At 36.5% G+C, this 12,356-nt stretch overlaps 1 protein-coding gene across 10 annotated transcripts in view; it reads right to left on the reverse strand.

Annotated features, from left to right (window-relative positions):
• MYT1L (myelin transcription factor 1 like) overlaps positions 1–12,356 on the reverse strand; it is a 294,590-nt gene that overhangs the window by 67,409 nt on the left and 214,825 nt on the right. For 4 of the 10 annotated variants that reach the window (XM_071741820.1, XM_071741817.1, XM_071741823.1 and 1 more), the window contains 4 exons: positions 9,998–10,969; positions 5,333–5,467; positions 2,680–2,770; positions 288–395 (listed from right to left, as the gene is read on the reverse strand). In XM_071741820.1, the coding sequence (XP_071597921.1) occupies positions 288–395; positions 2,680–2,770; positions 5,333–5,467; positions 9,998–10,969 (1,306 nt within the window). Of the gene's footprint in view, positions 1–287; positions 396–2,679; positions 2,771–5,332; positions 5,468–9,991; positions 10,970–12,356 lie in introns of all 10 variants that reach the window. The other 6 variants (XM_071741819.1, XM_071741815.1, XM_071741818.1 and 3 more) reach the window with 2 other exon arrangements.

The raw sequence follows: 12,356 nt of genomic DNA on the forward strand, positions 1-12,356 counted from the left end.
TTGTTCTTAGACTTTGCACTCCAGCAGTCATCTTTACACCAAACAATGCCTAAGACAAAAATGAGCTTTTCAGCTTTACATGTATTTGCCAAAATAATTACCAACCCTCCCCCATGTAAATTGACTGGGAAATATACACTGCGAGAACTGGATCCAGAAGCCCTGATTCTAGCTTTTTTTAAAGGAGAGATATATGTATATACAACGTATATAAATATAAATTCTCAGATTAGGTGAAGGTGTGATGAATTCTGCATAATAATAAGTATTATAGTGATTTCTAATACCTTAAAACCCGATCTGATGCCTGGTTTGATTTTGACACATCACAGTTCTGATGCTTCTCTTGAGCTTTAGCCAGTTTCTCTGCTGCAGCAATAGGACATCCAGAGAGGCTGCAATTACAGAAAGGAAATTTAATTGTCTTGTCCTGCGTAGTTTCACATTATAGCACTGACCCAATTACTCCTTCTCCTCCTTAGCCAGCATCAGGAAGAATCTGAAGGAAAAGTTTCCAAAATCTTTCTGGTAATATGTATTTTTTTCTAGAATAGACTTCTTTTCTTCTGCTTTCAAAGTTGCATGGTAGATCTTACATCTGCTCTTTCTCTGGCTGCACATGGGTAGCTTGTTCATGTATGTCAGACAGTGAAGATACCAGCAGAAAAGGAGAATATAAGCTGGAATCTCCTGTGCAGCTCTGCTAGCAGACTTACAACCTTTATGCATCTACAAATGTTGCCAGTGAAGTGAGCCTTGAAGATGATTAAATGACAACACCATATAGGCAAAATCTTGCACTGCTTTACATCTCACTCAGCTTCATTGACTCCAATTTCTTTGCAAGGCATATAATGAGTGCAAAATTTGGCCTTGGATGTCTAAATCTACATCTCAACTGTTATACTTTGTGTTCTGGAATTTCAGCCACTAAAGTGTCTTTTTAATAGCAGATGATGTAACATGAAAAGAATTTCTGCACTTGAACTGAAATTCAATTTAATTTGCAAATGCTGAACTATTGTTGAAGTGACAATAATAAGCCTGATTCTTCTGGAAAAGATTTAGAACAAGGAAAAATAAATATAATGATGCCAGCAGATGGTGCTCTTAGTGAAGCTGTAAAATCCTGTGACCTGACAATGGGGTCCTTTCCTTGTTATAGTCTATTGCGTGATTATGTGACCGCAGCTCTCTGTTCTCCACAGGAAAAGAAATTAAAATGAAAGGCAAATCAGTGCATTCCCAGATGTTCCCTTCTCTAGAGGAAATAAGGAGGGAAAAAAGAATCAAAAAAGTGAAGCAGAGCAAAATGCCCCAAAAGCTGCAGAAAGAGGTGAACACAGACTGCAGTCTGCTCCCTCCAGCCCTTCCTTGCTGCCCTAGTTCTGCAGAGGGGTGATGGGGCTCTGTGTGGTTTTGGAGTCATGCCAGAGGGCAGCTGTGCTTCACTGACATGCTCTTCTTCAGACACCTCAAATATTCTAGTAGATATTCAACCAGAAGTGAATGCTGCTTCAAGCAGCAGTAATTCCCACAAAGCCTTCTCAGAGTTTTTTTCTGCATCTACTGGCAGCATTACTACCGAGAAGATCGAGGCACCAGAGCTTACTGCAGATGGGTTGGTACCCACAAGAGTCTTGTGGGAGACATGCAGTTAATATAAGGGGCTCTGGTAATGCAGAGCTTGATAAGACTGAGTGTTCAGTATCTGCATTGTCCCTTAAGCCTTCATGCTACAATTAGCAGTCAAAAAAGGAATTCGGTAATAGAAACCTTTTGTAGTTCCTCTTATCCTCATTGCCTGGATTTTTTTAGATGGTAGAGAAATGAGCAGGATCTTGTTGTCCCGTGGGAAAAATTGACTGGTACTAAAATTATAGTAGCATTTTAATAATTTGGGGATTTGTTTAACAGAATTTAATAGTCAATGAAAACCCTTCTGTAAGAATCTATTACTTATTTTAGGAAACTATAGAAAAGAAGCTTTTTTCCTTGATTTTAATTTGTTTGTCTAGAATATTTATCTCTAAAATTTCTGGCTTATCATTTTTAAATTTAACTAGGCATTTTCATAATGTTTCTTAAACAGGCCAAATCCTAATTCAGCTTCAGCTGTAAAAGGCCTTTGGCATTGAGACTCCAATCAGCAGGAAAGCAAAATCTTACAGTGTCTGTGTATTTAAAATGCCATTTCTCATGGATTAAAAAAATAATTTTTAGGAGTAGAGTGGATTTTTCATGCACTATAGAATGATCCCTGAAGAAAGTAAAGTGTGGGAATAAGAACTCTGCCCTAGTTCTGCTGTTGTTGGCAGACTCTTCCTTCTCCCGGAGACATAACCACAAGGAGTCACACCATTTGTTTTGTACTGCTGCTGTTAAGTTAATATGGAAACAAAAATGAAAAAACGCACCCAAAAAATTAAAGGGTGCTCAAAATATCTTCTGTGGATCAATTAATCAATACTGAAGAAAATGCATACTTGTCCTCCTCAGAGAGTACATGAATAAATGTTACTCTAAAATGGATAAAGCACACGAAGCACCATCTGTCAATCTTAAGAACAAAACAACGACACACACACTCACACCCCCCCTGCCAATGGACTGCTAGAAGGGCTGCAGTTTGGAGGCACTGTTCCCTCTAGACTGGCATCCAGCGACGGCAATCCTTACCTTCGGTGGGAATTCCTGTTGCTATTTACGTGGCCCCGGCCTGTGCAGCCTGGTGTAGGACACTTAAGAACATTTTCATGCATGGCAAGAACTTGACAAGGAGAGTAAGAGAAAACAGCAGAGTATGAAAACAAGAAAAAAAAAATCAAATCCCAGTATATATGAAACCATTTTAAAACAAAGCAGGATTCATTAACAACCAGCATTCCTCAAAATACATGTGACACACATAGCTAATAAAGCCTGATGAGGGAAGTAAGTATTGTGACCCCATGCTCATTAACACAGGGCAACAGTGAAAGTTATGAAGGTTACAGAACCTATAAACTGCATCTCTGTTACAACAGAGAAGTGGAAGACTCCAATGTGTTCTTCATACCAAAACACTGAGCAAAGATCAGCTCAACACTGAAGTGTGAGGTAGCACCTGTCCAATACAAAATTATGGGCAAGCAAAATTGTTTCAGAAAATGTATGCATTCATAATGCATAGATTTACACACACAGTATCAAACTCAAGAGCTGAAAATCTGCTCTCAAGTTATACTGGTAGAACCCTTAATTATTTGAAACACACCTTAACACAACCCTAAACAGAATTTAACCCTAACTGTAAGGAAGCCTAATTCAGCTAGGGGCCAGTTCTGCCCACTTCCATTTAGCTATATCATTCATACCTATATAATGAGCAGAACTGGTCCTTTAATTTTTACTTGAATTCTCCAAAGAAGTGAAAAGTGCAAACGATAGAATTTTTTTCTAAAGACTAAGAACTAAAAATAAGCACTTAAAAAATTGACGGATGGCAGGGGGGAGGGGAGCAGGAAATAAAGAAAACTATGCAAAAAAGAAATAAGTGGTACAAGCTTAATCAAGTAAGCTGATTTACATCTGCATCCATTGCAAGCTGGATGGAAAACTTACTCCCAAGGCTGCTCAGAGCCATACCCCTCTAAATCATAAAGCTCATGCTATGAAGGGCCCACTTACCAAGAACTTTTTGGTAACACTAAAGACTTTTGTATTATGTGAGACACATCTGAATCCATGTCTCAGAGCTGTATGGCCTTACATCACTCTAAGGAAAAAGACCATCCAGCCCTTGCAAAGTTCTGGTTTTCTCATACATGAACTTTTCTGGAAGCCTGTATTTAGTTCTCACTCAAAAAAAAATAGTTCTCACTCAAAAAAAAAAAAAAAAAAAAAAAAAAAAATCTAATAAAATCAGTGAATTCCTTGACTGAGTTAAGAACTGAATAGAAGCTGTTCAGAGACTTGAGAATGTAACCACATATACCGATTAAAAGATAACCATTATCATCACTCCCTCATCAGTGCACCAAAATGTGTATAGATGCAAAAACTTTACTCTGAAGTTCCTAATATTCAAAGCTGTTCTTGAAACATGCTTCACAAGGCCAACATCACAGGAAAAAAATAAAACGATGAGCTCACCTTTTTTCATTTTAGTAGGTACAAGAGCATGCAAACAGTTTAAAGCTATATTCTTCTTTGATTTACAAAGTGTTCTAAAGAGTTTTTATTTACACTTTGTACAGAGAACTTTGAGCAACTGAATAAATATTTGTGTTTCAGAAAATTACAGGGTCTTGCAAAGCAGAAAAATTACTCTATTTCTTCTACTGTATTCAGAGATCAACCAAGATACAGTAAAGCCTCCTGAAGCACTTCCTCATTACTTCTGGAAGAAGCCACTCTACCATGAAAGGGGAGACTTTTTGTGTTTGCCACTCTTGATGTGCTGATTTTCTTGTTTTCCTATCTTTCAGAATCTACTTTCCTTTGGAAACTGTGGACTATTTTATCTCTGACTGCTTTCCTTAGGCTATTGGAAATCTGTTGAGGTTAGGTCTGATGTGCTGATGAACACAGGAGATTTTAGGTGCACAGGTTTCAGCGGAGTAATTCCACTTTAAAAATGGTGTGAAAGGGAACTGGCACTCAGCTAGATGCGTGTCTAGTGTAAATTAATATAAATCATTTAGCTTCAACAGAGCTATGCCAATCCAGCAGCCAAAGAGATGACTTCCAAAAACGGAGCCCTCTGTCTTCAGGTGAACATCTGTGAGATCATATGGGTGAACCTCCTTTGCAAAGAACCCACTGACAAGGAAGGAAATTCCACTCATGTAACTCACAGGGGAATATAACTCAAAATCCTGAACTGTGTAGCTAAGTAAAGAGCCAAATTGTTATTTTTAATAATATAATTTAAATATAAACTATGTTTAAGACACAACAACAACAAAGGAAAGGGTTGCAAGTTTTTCAAGTACAATTATTTCTGTACAGGACAACAGGGACACTTGATGTGACATCAGCACGCAGAAGTAAAAGCAGTGCACATCTTCTGGAAACCTTTTTCTCTGTTGACTGAATACATCTATTTAAAAATAACTTTGCATTCTTAAAATCAAAGAATACAGCTTTAAAAGTTGTTCTTTCAGTGTAAAAGTTAGTAGAGAATGGAAATGATGGAATAAAGGAAAAAGTATAACACAGAACAGTTGACTAAGTTGAGACAGACCATACTGAAAAATGAAATTAATTTTTTAAATGAAAGGTTTAGAAAGCATGCTAGAAAAATCTTTGTAGTTTTATCCCCAGTTTCCATGAAACAATGTGAACTTACTTTCTGGAGGGACCCTATCTTTGTGTGGGCATCCTGACAAACTGCGGTGATGGGGGTAAAGCCCCGTTACATGGCCAGTTCCATCACACCCAGGGGTAGGACATTTGCTCTCTTTCTTTTCTGTTCTTGAGGGATCTATAATTTACAACAAATGTGTCAAGTGAATCATGCTTTTCACATTTCTGTAAGAAGGTTCATTTAATCATGTCATTTACTCTTTGGTAAATGCCCTTATGAAATATAGAAGAGAAAAAAAAACCCCAACAAACAACCCTTCTACTTCTTAACACAGTTCTGATACTTTTATACTGTTATCTTCTTTCCAGACTGCAGGCTCTTATGATCACAGCAATATCCATTCACAGTGACTGGAAAGTGTCCTTTTTATAGCAAATCCATACCACTGCCAATCAGTGTTCTGTTGGCAAGCATCAGCTCAACGGTGTAAGGTTATCTGGAAACTGTTTAGTTGGAGTCTCCCTTCTTTACATTCTTATTTGTCTGACGTAGTAAGGTCTGCAAATGTGCTGCCAGAGAAGTTCAGTGTCCTGAGAGCAGCAAACTCAGCTCTTTAGCATAATGATACAAGTCCCTTTTTCAAAGGGACAAATCCCTTTTCCAAGGTTCACTGAGGTGATGAATCTTGTTTTCTTTAAATTCTTTATGAAGTGAATGTGTAAATATTCCTTTGTCTTCAATATATTACAGTGGGTTAAACATTGTAATCAGAATTACTCAAAGTATCACTTGCAGTGTAAATATTAAAACATGCACATATAATACTTGAATATTCATATGCATAAAAGGTTAATGATATTTTAGAATCTTGTTGGATCTTCTCTCTACAAATCAATGAGAAGTCTAAATAGATGTTTTTTCAGCAAAATAATGTTTTCTGTCAATAATGCAGTGGAACTGCTGGTGAGATTAATCCTGAACTAGAACTTTCTCAGACTTCATCAGCTTGCTTCCTTTGACAGAACATCTGTAAAATAACATCCCTACCCTTCCATCCCAGCATATAATACAAAATTACATTTTATCGTCTTCACCACAGTTGCCAGATGATGAAGAGTATAGCTGATTTTTATATTAGTATTAAAGGAATAAAATTCAGGATACTCTAACTGCTGCCATTTTGACTCAAGATCAACCACCAACCCCCTTCCATTTTTTCAGTATATCCTCTTTTCAACACCCAATCTGAGCTATTCTCATGGAAGTATTTTCTGCTGCTCTTGTCATTACTCTGCTTCAGTCATTACTATGCTTTCATCTCTGGAAAATTAGATTCAGCTACTTGTTCTCCATTAAGTATTTCTGACATTAAATTTCATCCCGTTTTCAACAAATACAACCCTCAGCACAAGCAGTGGAAATTTCAGTATTTGCAGAACTTCACATACATCCCATTTTTTTTCAGCATGAATCAACACAATGCAGAATTCATATTCAATTGTGGACTTATTTTTCCTTGATTTCTCTCAGGTGGTTTTATTCCAAGTTCTTCCAAGAAATTCTGCAGCTCATTGTAACGACTCTCCGGATCTTAAATCCATTCTTAAATTTTAATATGATATTTAAACCTTGTCTTTTGCAAATGGCATCCCTCATTAGGAAAGTTTTATTTTACTTAACCTGTGTGTTGACTTTAGAACACAGTTCTGTGTTTCATGCTCTTTAACAATAAATCCACACACAAATCTGTCTCCAAAGTGCTATACAATTATCACAACACTCCTGGAAATGCCATAATCTTATACATCAGAACATTCAAGCAAAGAGATCAGGAAGTTAAACCCAAGGCCACAGAAGGAGAAAATATCAGAGGAGAGATTTCAGTTCCTGCCAGATAGGCCTGTGCTGAGACCACTAGAACAGCAAGCCCACAGCTGCATACATACACAACTCTAAGAAACAACTCATGTCAAGTACTTTAGGATGTGTAAAAGTATTAGATAAGTGAATAAGTGATGTAAATGAAATATAAATAATGTAAATATAACAATATTCAAGGACTGCAAAAAATGTAGATGAATAATAGACCATAATGGCTCTTTAGAGACTTCAGACTAGAGGAATTTTAGCTATTTCATGTCATCATGACTCCACCAAAGTTAATGAAGGTGTTCTAATTTAGAGTAGCTGAGGATCCAGACGGTCACATCCTACAGTGTCAAGTAAATCCCCTTCTGTATTCAAGTCCATGCTTTAAAGTTGTAGCATGTATCAGATCCTTAAGAGCCTTTATGGTCTAATGAGTTAGAAAAGATGCTGTATACTATTCTGAAAGACTTCAAAACTTGCATAAAATCATACTTTCACAACTTCCCATTGCTTTTAATGGAAGACATTTGACTAAACTTTCCACAACTTCATACGGAACACCAGATACTCCTGTAAATCCTTTTCTGCTAACTGGGAGAAATATTGCATAGTTTTATTTAATTCTGTAACCTTTCCTCATGCCTTGTCACAATGGGAGTATTGCCCGAGTGAAGGTTGTTAAAAGGTTTTAAAGTTCATAAATTTCAGAATGAAGCCTATTTAGAAGGCTTTAAATGGCAGGGTAAATGGTTAGTGGTCCCTTAAGAGTTGTTTCAGCAATTTCTGAAAGCAGAAATCATGAAGTCAGGAGGTAGTTCTCACTGCAAAGTTATCTCTTCTAGGACTATTTGGAAAATTATGTATGAGTAGAGAACAAATGATATAAGCAATTGCCTTCATTAAAGCGGCCTCTCTCAACAACTACCAGAATGTTTCCTATGTTTTTATAGGAAGGAATAATTTTTTCTTCTCCGTTTCTTAGAAAAAGCATAGAATGATCCAATCCACAAACCTTCTTGGTCCAAACGACAAAAATATTTAGTCCCTGGTTGGAGTCTGAACCTATTCTCAATTCAGCCTGCAGCTGCCAAGAGACAGGATGGTTCAATGAAACTCTAGAATTTACTGCAATAGGAAGTGCCTACTTTTGTTACTACCAGAAATTATGTAGTCTTTGGGAGACAATAGATCTACATGCATAAATGCCATTCCAGGCACACATAGACTGGAAAGGCTGGACAACACCAGAGCTAAAAGGCTCTTAAAAAATTAGAATTGGTTTGACATGTTTTCTGTGCTTTTATTAAAGACTTATATTCAAAGGGAAATATACCTACAATAGGTTATATGTGACAAACATTTAGCACAATACCCACATGGATATGTAGTAATGCACTAAGTAAAGCTGTCTTCTCCAAATGCCCAAAGTTACTACAACATTCACTAGATTATATACTTGTGTTTAAAACAAAAAAATTCACTAAAATACATTGCAGAAGTTTTTTTGACATCAGTAATTTCCATGCTTTTCTAAAAGACTTGGCACTACTTTTCTTTAAAGCTTGTAAAAAAAGATCCAAAACTTTCTTGGACCAAGAAAGATGTTGTCTGCTTCCCTGACTGTCCCAGGAAGATCTCAGCGTACTACTCTTTCAAAACAGGGATTTATAAAAAGGAGAAAATGTGCCCCATCTCAGCTGTCAAAGGAAACCAAATATTTTTATAACAAGTATAAGATCAACCCAGTCCCTACTTAGCATCTCCCAACAAATACCATGTCCTCAACTTCCACTAAAGTCAATGGGAATCAGGGGTGTTCAATGAGTCTCAAGAGGTATTGAACACTTTATACAACACAGCCCTACATGTACAGATGTGGACACGTTGAACAGGGGTGTGGTAATAAAACAGACCATCATCATGATAATCCTGTAAATTAAAAGGCATTCCAAAGGTAACCTTTAGTCTGGTCTTTTTTAGTTTGGTTTTTAGGTCTGAGGTGTTTTGGGGTGGGTTTTTTTGGTTTTGCTTTCTTTTTTTTTTTTTTTTTTTTTTTTTGAGGGTTTTTTTTTGTTGTTGTTTTGTTTCTTTAATTGAATTATGGTCAAGGCAGCACCTTAACTGTCTCCACAATGGAATGAAACCAGTGAAGTGGAATGCACATAAGAAAGAAATTGCTATTGATCTCAGCCCAGGCCACACCATGCCTTGCATAGCAAATGGTTTCCATTACCCTACTATCTTAAGATAATTAATGTGCAGTCACTGCCCCTATCTTATGTTATCGGTCATTCTGGTACTATTCAATTTCTATCAGGCAATTCTACATTTTAGATGGGAGAGGCTTCATCAATAACTGTCATTTGATGATAATTTTATAAATCACAATGCCACCTATCCAATCCAACCTGTAAAACATGCACTTCATAGCTAATTGACTATCTGCTATATAAAACCCCACATTCCAATATAGTTTGCACCATAATTTTCTTCATTGTTTTTAGTTATTATTATGAAATACAATAAAAACTTAAGAAAAATCTTTGCCTCTTTCAACATGATCTCTTATTTATTTTAGTTTCCTAAAAAGTTTTTTTTTTATTTAGCCAAATGATATTCATTGAAATACTGTACATATTTCTAACACTGCATAATGAATTATTTCATTTGATAATTGCAGCATGATGTTATTTTACAATCATGCCATACTTCTATGATTTAAATAAATTCCTATTTGTGGAATTATAAACTTCATTTCAGAAATCTATGCAAAATGCAACATGTTAGCTCACACTTTCTCATGACATAACATACGGTATATAGAAATATTACCTTTACCATAATATGGCTTTTTGACATGGCCGTCACTGGGTTTAGGCTTCCTGTCATCTCCAGAAAGGTGTCTTGGAGACTGTTCCTCAAATGATCTCACATTATCCCTCCTTCCAGCTTCCACTGCCATTTTTTCTCTCATGGCTTTTGCTCTCTCAGTTTCCAAAGCAATTGCTTTCTCAAGCAGGGTTAAGTTACCTTTTGTCATATCAAACACTTCTTCAGACCTATCTGAAGTAATAGAGGTGGTATCATCATCTCTTTCATGACAACCATCCTCCTTTGCACAGCTAGAAAAAGTCCTAGATCTGGGGCTCAACTGTTCTTCAAGCCTCATTAGGTTCATCATATCAGAGTAATTCCGGTCTGTTGTTCTTCCTTGGAAGTCATCTTCTTGCCTGACATGTTGACGAGTGGTCATGTTTTGCTGTTGATTTCTTTCCTGTGGGTTTGTCTCACTGAGTTTCCTAGCCAGATCAAAACACTGGTTCCTTAAGCACTCCAAACTGCTGAGACACACCTCTTCATCACTCTCCTCCACCATTTTTTCTGTAAGTCCATTGTTCACAGGCTTCCCTAGCATTACAAAGTTCATATTTCTATTATCTTGCTGTGAAGTATTGTCTGCATAATTTCTGTCATTAATATTTTCTGAAAGCACTACACCATGTCCTTGTGCTAATAATTTAAGGGAGTCCACTGTTTCCCTAACAACATCACTGTCTAAATCTAAACTTAGCTCACTTTTCCGACCAATATTTTCATTTTTGTCACTATCATCTTCCAGACTATTAGATGTATTGCTGTTCATTTCTGATTCTGTCCTGGCTCTGTATGCTGCATCCTCTGCAATTTTGCCAAGATTTAACAATGACTTGGCCACCAGTTCATCGTAATTATCATACTCATCATTATTGTTATCGTCTTTTTCTGTGTCTTGCATTATTCGAGTATTGTGACAATTCATTTGATGGTCTTCTGCATAAAAAACAGAAACAAAGAAAGAAACAAACAAAGAAAGAAAAAGGAAAAGAAAAGAAAAAAGTGGCTACAGTTGGAACTGTTGTTGCAATCGCATGGACAGAAAACAAACTGCATGTCAAATATTTTTAATCATACAGCAATTCTATAACACTAAGGCCCACATGAAGTGAATTTCCCTATAGTCCATAAGGATTTTTTTTGTTTATTTGCTACTCACATGAATTTCTTTCATTGAACTGATAAGAAAAAGGCAATCAAAATGCTAATTAGTACTACTGCTAAATAGTATGGCAATAATACTCATGTTTCTCCTTTCACTTTTATATTTACAGTTTTATGGGGTTTATTACAATGATATTTATAATATAACATAATTGTCTAGTTTCCATTTTTTCTCACTCCTGTATTCCTTGTCAATATGGTAGATGGCAAAGGAGTGAGTACTAGCAGATTTATTCTCTTACTTTTGAATGCCATTCGTAGAAAGAGAAGTAACACAGACCAAGAAGGAAATCGTGACTTTTTAAATACCAGGCAAACCATTAACACTAAAGAACCCCAATAACTACACACAAAGATCAAAATGGCATTTCACTTAGTGGATTTATCAGTAGAAATCAAAATCTCTCTGTTTATCTATGCAAACTGTGGAGAAGTAGGAATTTTTAGGGTTGTCACATGAAAGAACGAAGGAATTATATGCACAGTCTAATTTTAAGTAAATAAACTAGCCCAAATTCCATGCTCAGACTTGTATTACAGGGTTGTTATCTACTGACCTTTGTAGTGCAACATGATGGTGCAGAGTTGCCACATTTTACTTATCTTTGTTTTAGTAACTGTTCAATAATAGAGGGACAACTTCATAAGATGGAGCCAATGTGAAGCCCTGCGGGTGAGATCCACCTCACCTGACTTTAGACATGAGCAAGGCAGGCACCTATACCAAAGTGAGCTATTCACTGTTCCCATGCTTAGTCAGTAGGAGAAGCAGACACTTGGAGGATGCAGTTCACCTGGTCTGGTTAAGACATCTTTTTGTGGATAACATTAATAAAGACTAGAAATGCCTGTTTCTCTTCATTGACAACCAAGGGACTTGGAGCAGGTGCCTCCCTTAAAGGTATCCATATTTGTTCAGATGAATATCATCCAGAGAGCATTTTCTGATATATTACATTATGTTAGAAGTTATGTTATTCTTATACTCATTCTTAAAACAAGTGGACATTCACCACTATTCACAAATGAAAGTCTCATAAAGTATATTTTGATAATTGACTAATCAAGCCATATTCAAATGTTTTGCATCACAACTGGAAAAGAAAGTTCTTCAATCTGTCATTAGATTGACATGCTAGGTCTGTTTTGCAGCTGGTGC

The sequence above is a fragment of the Heliangelus exortis genome, chromosome 3 (assembly GCF_036169615.1).
Source record: "Heliangelus exortis chromosome 3, bHelExo1.hap1, whole genome shotgun sequence".
NCBI lineage: Eukaryota > Metazoa > Chordata > Aves > Apodiformes > Trochilidae > Heliangelus > Heliangelus exortis.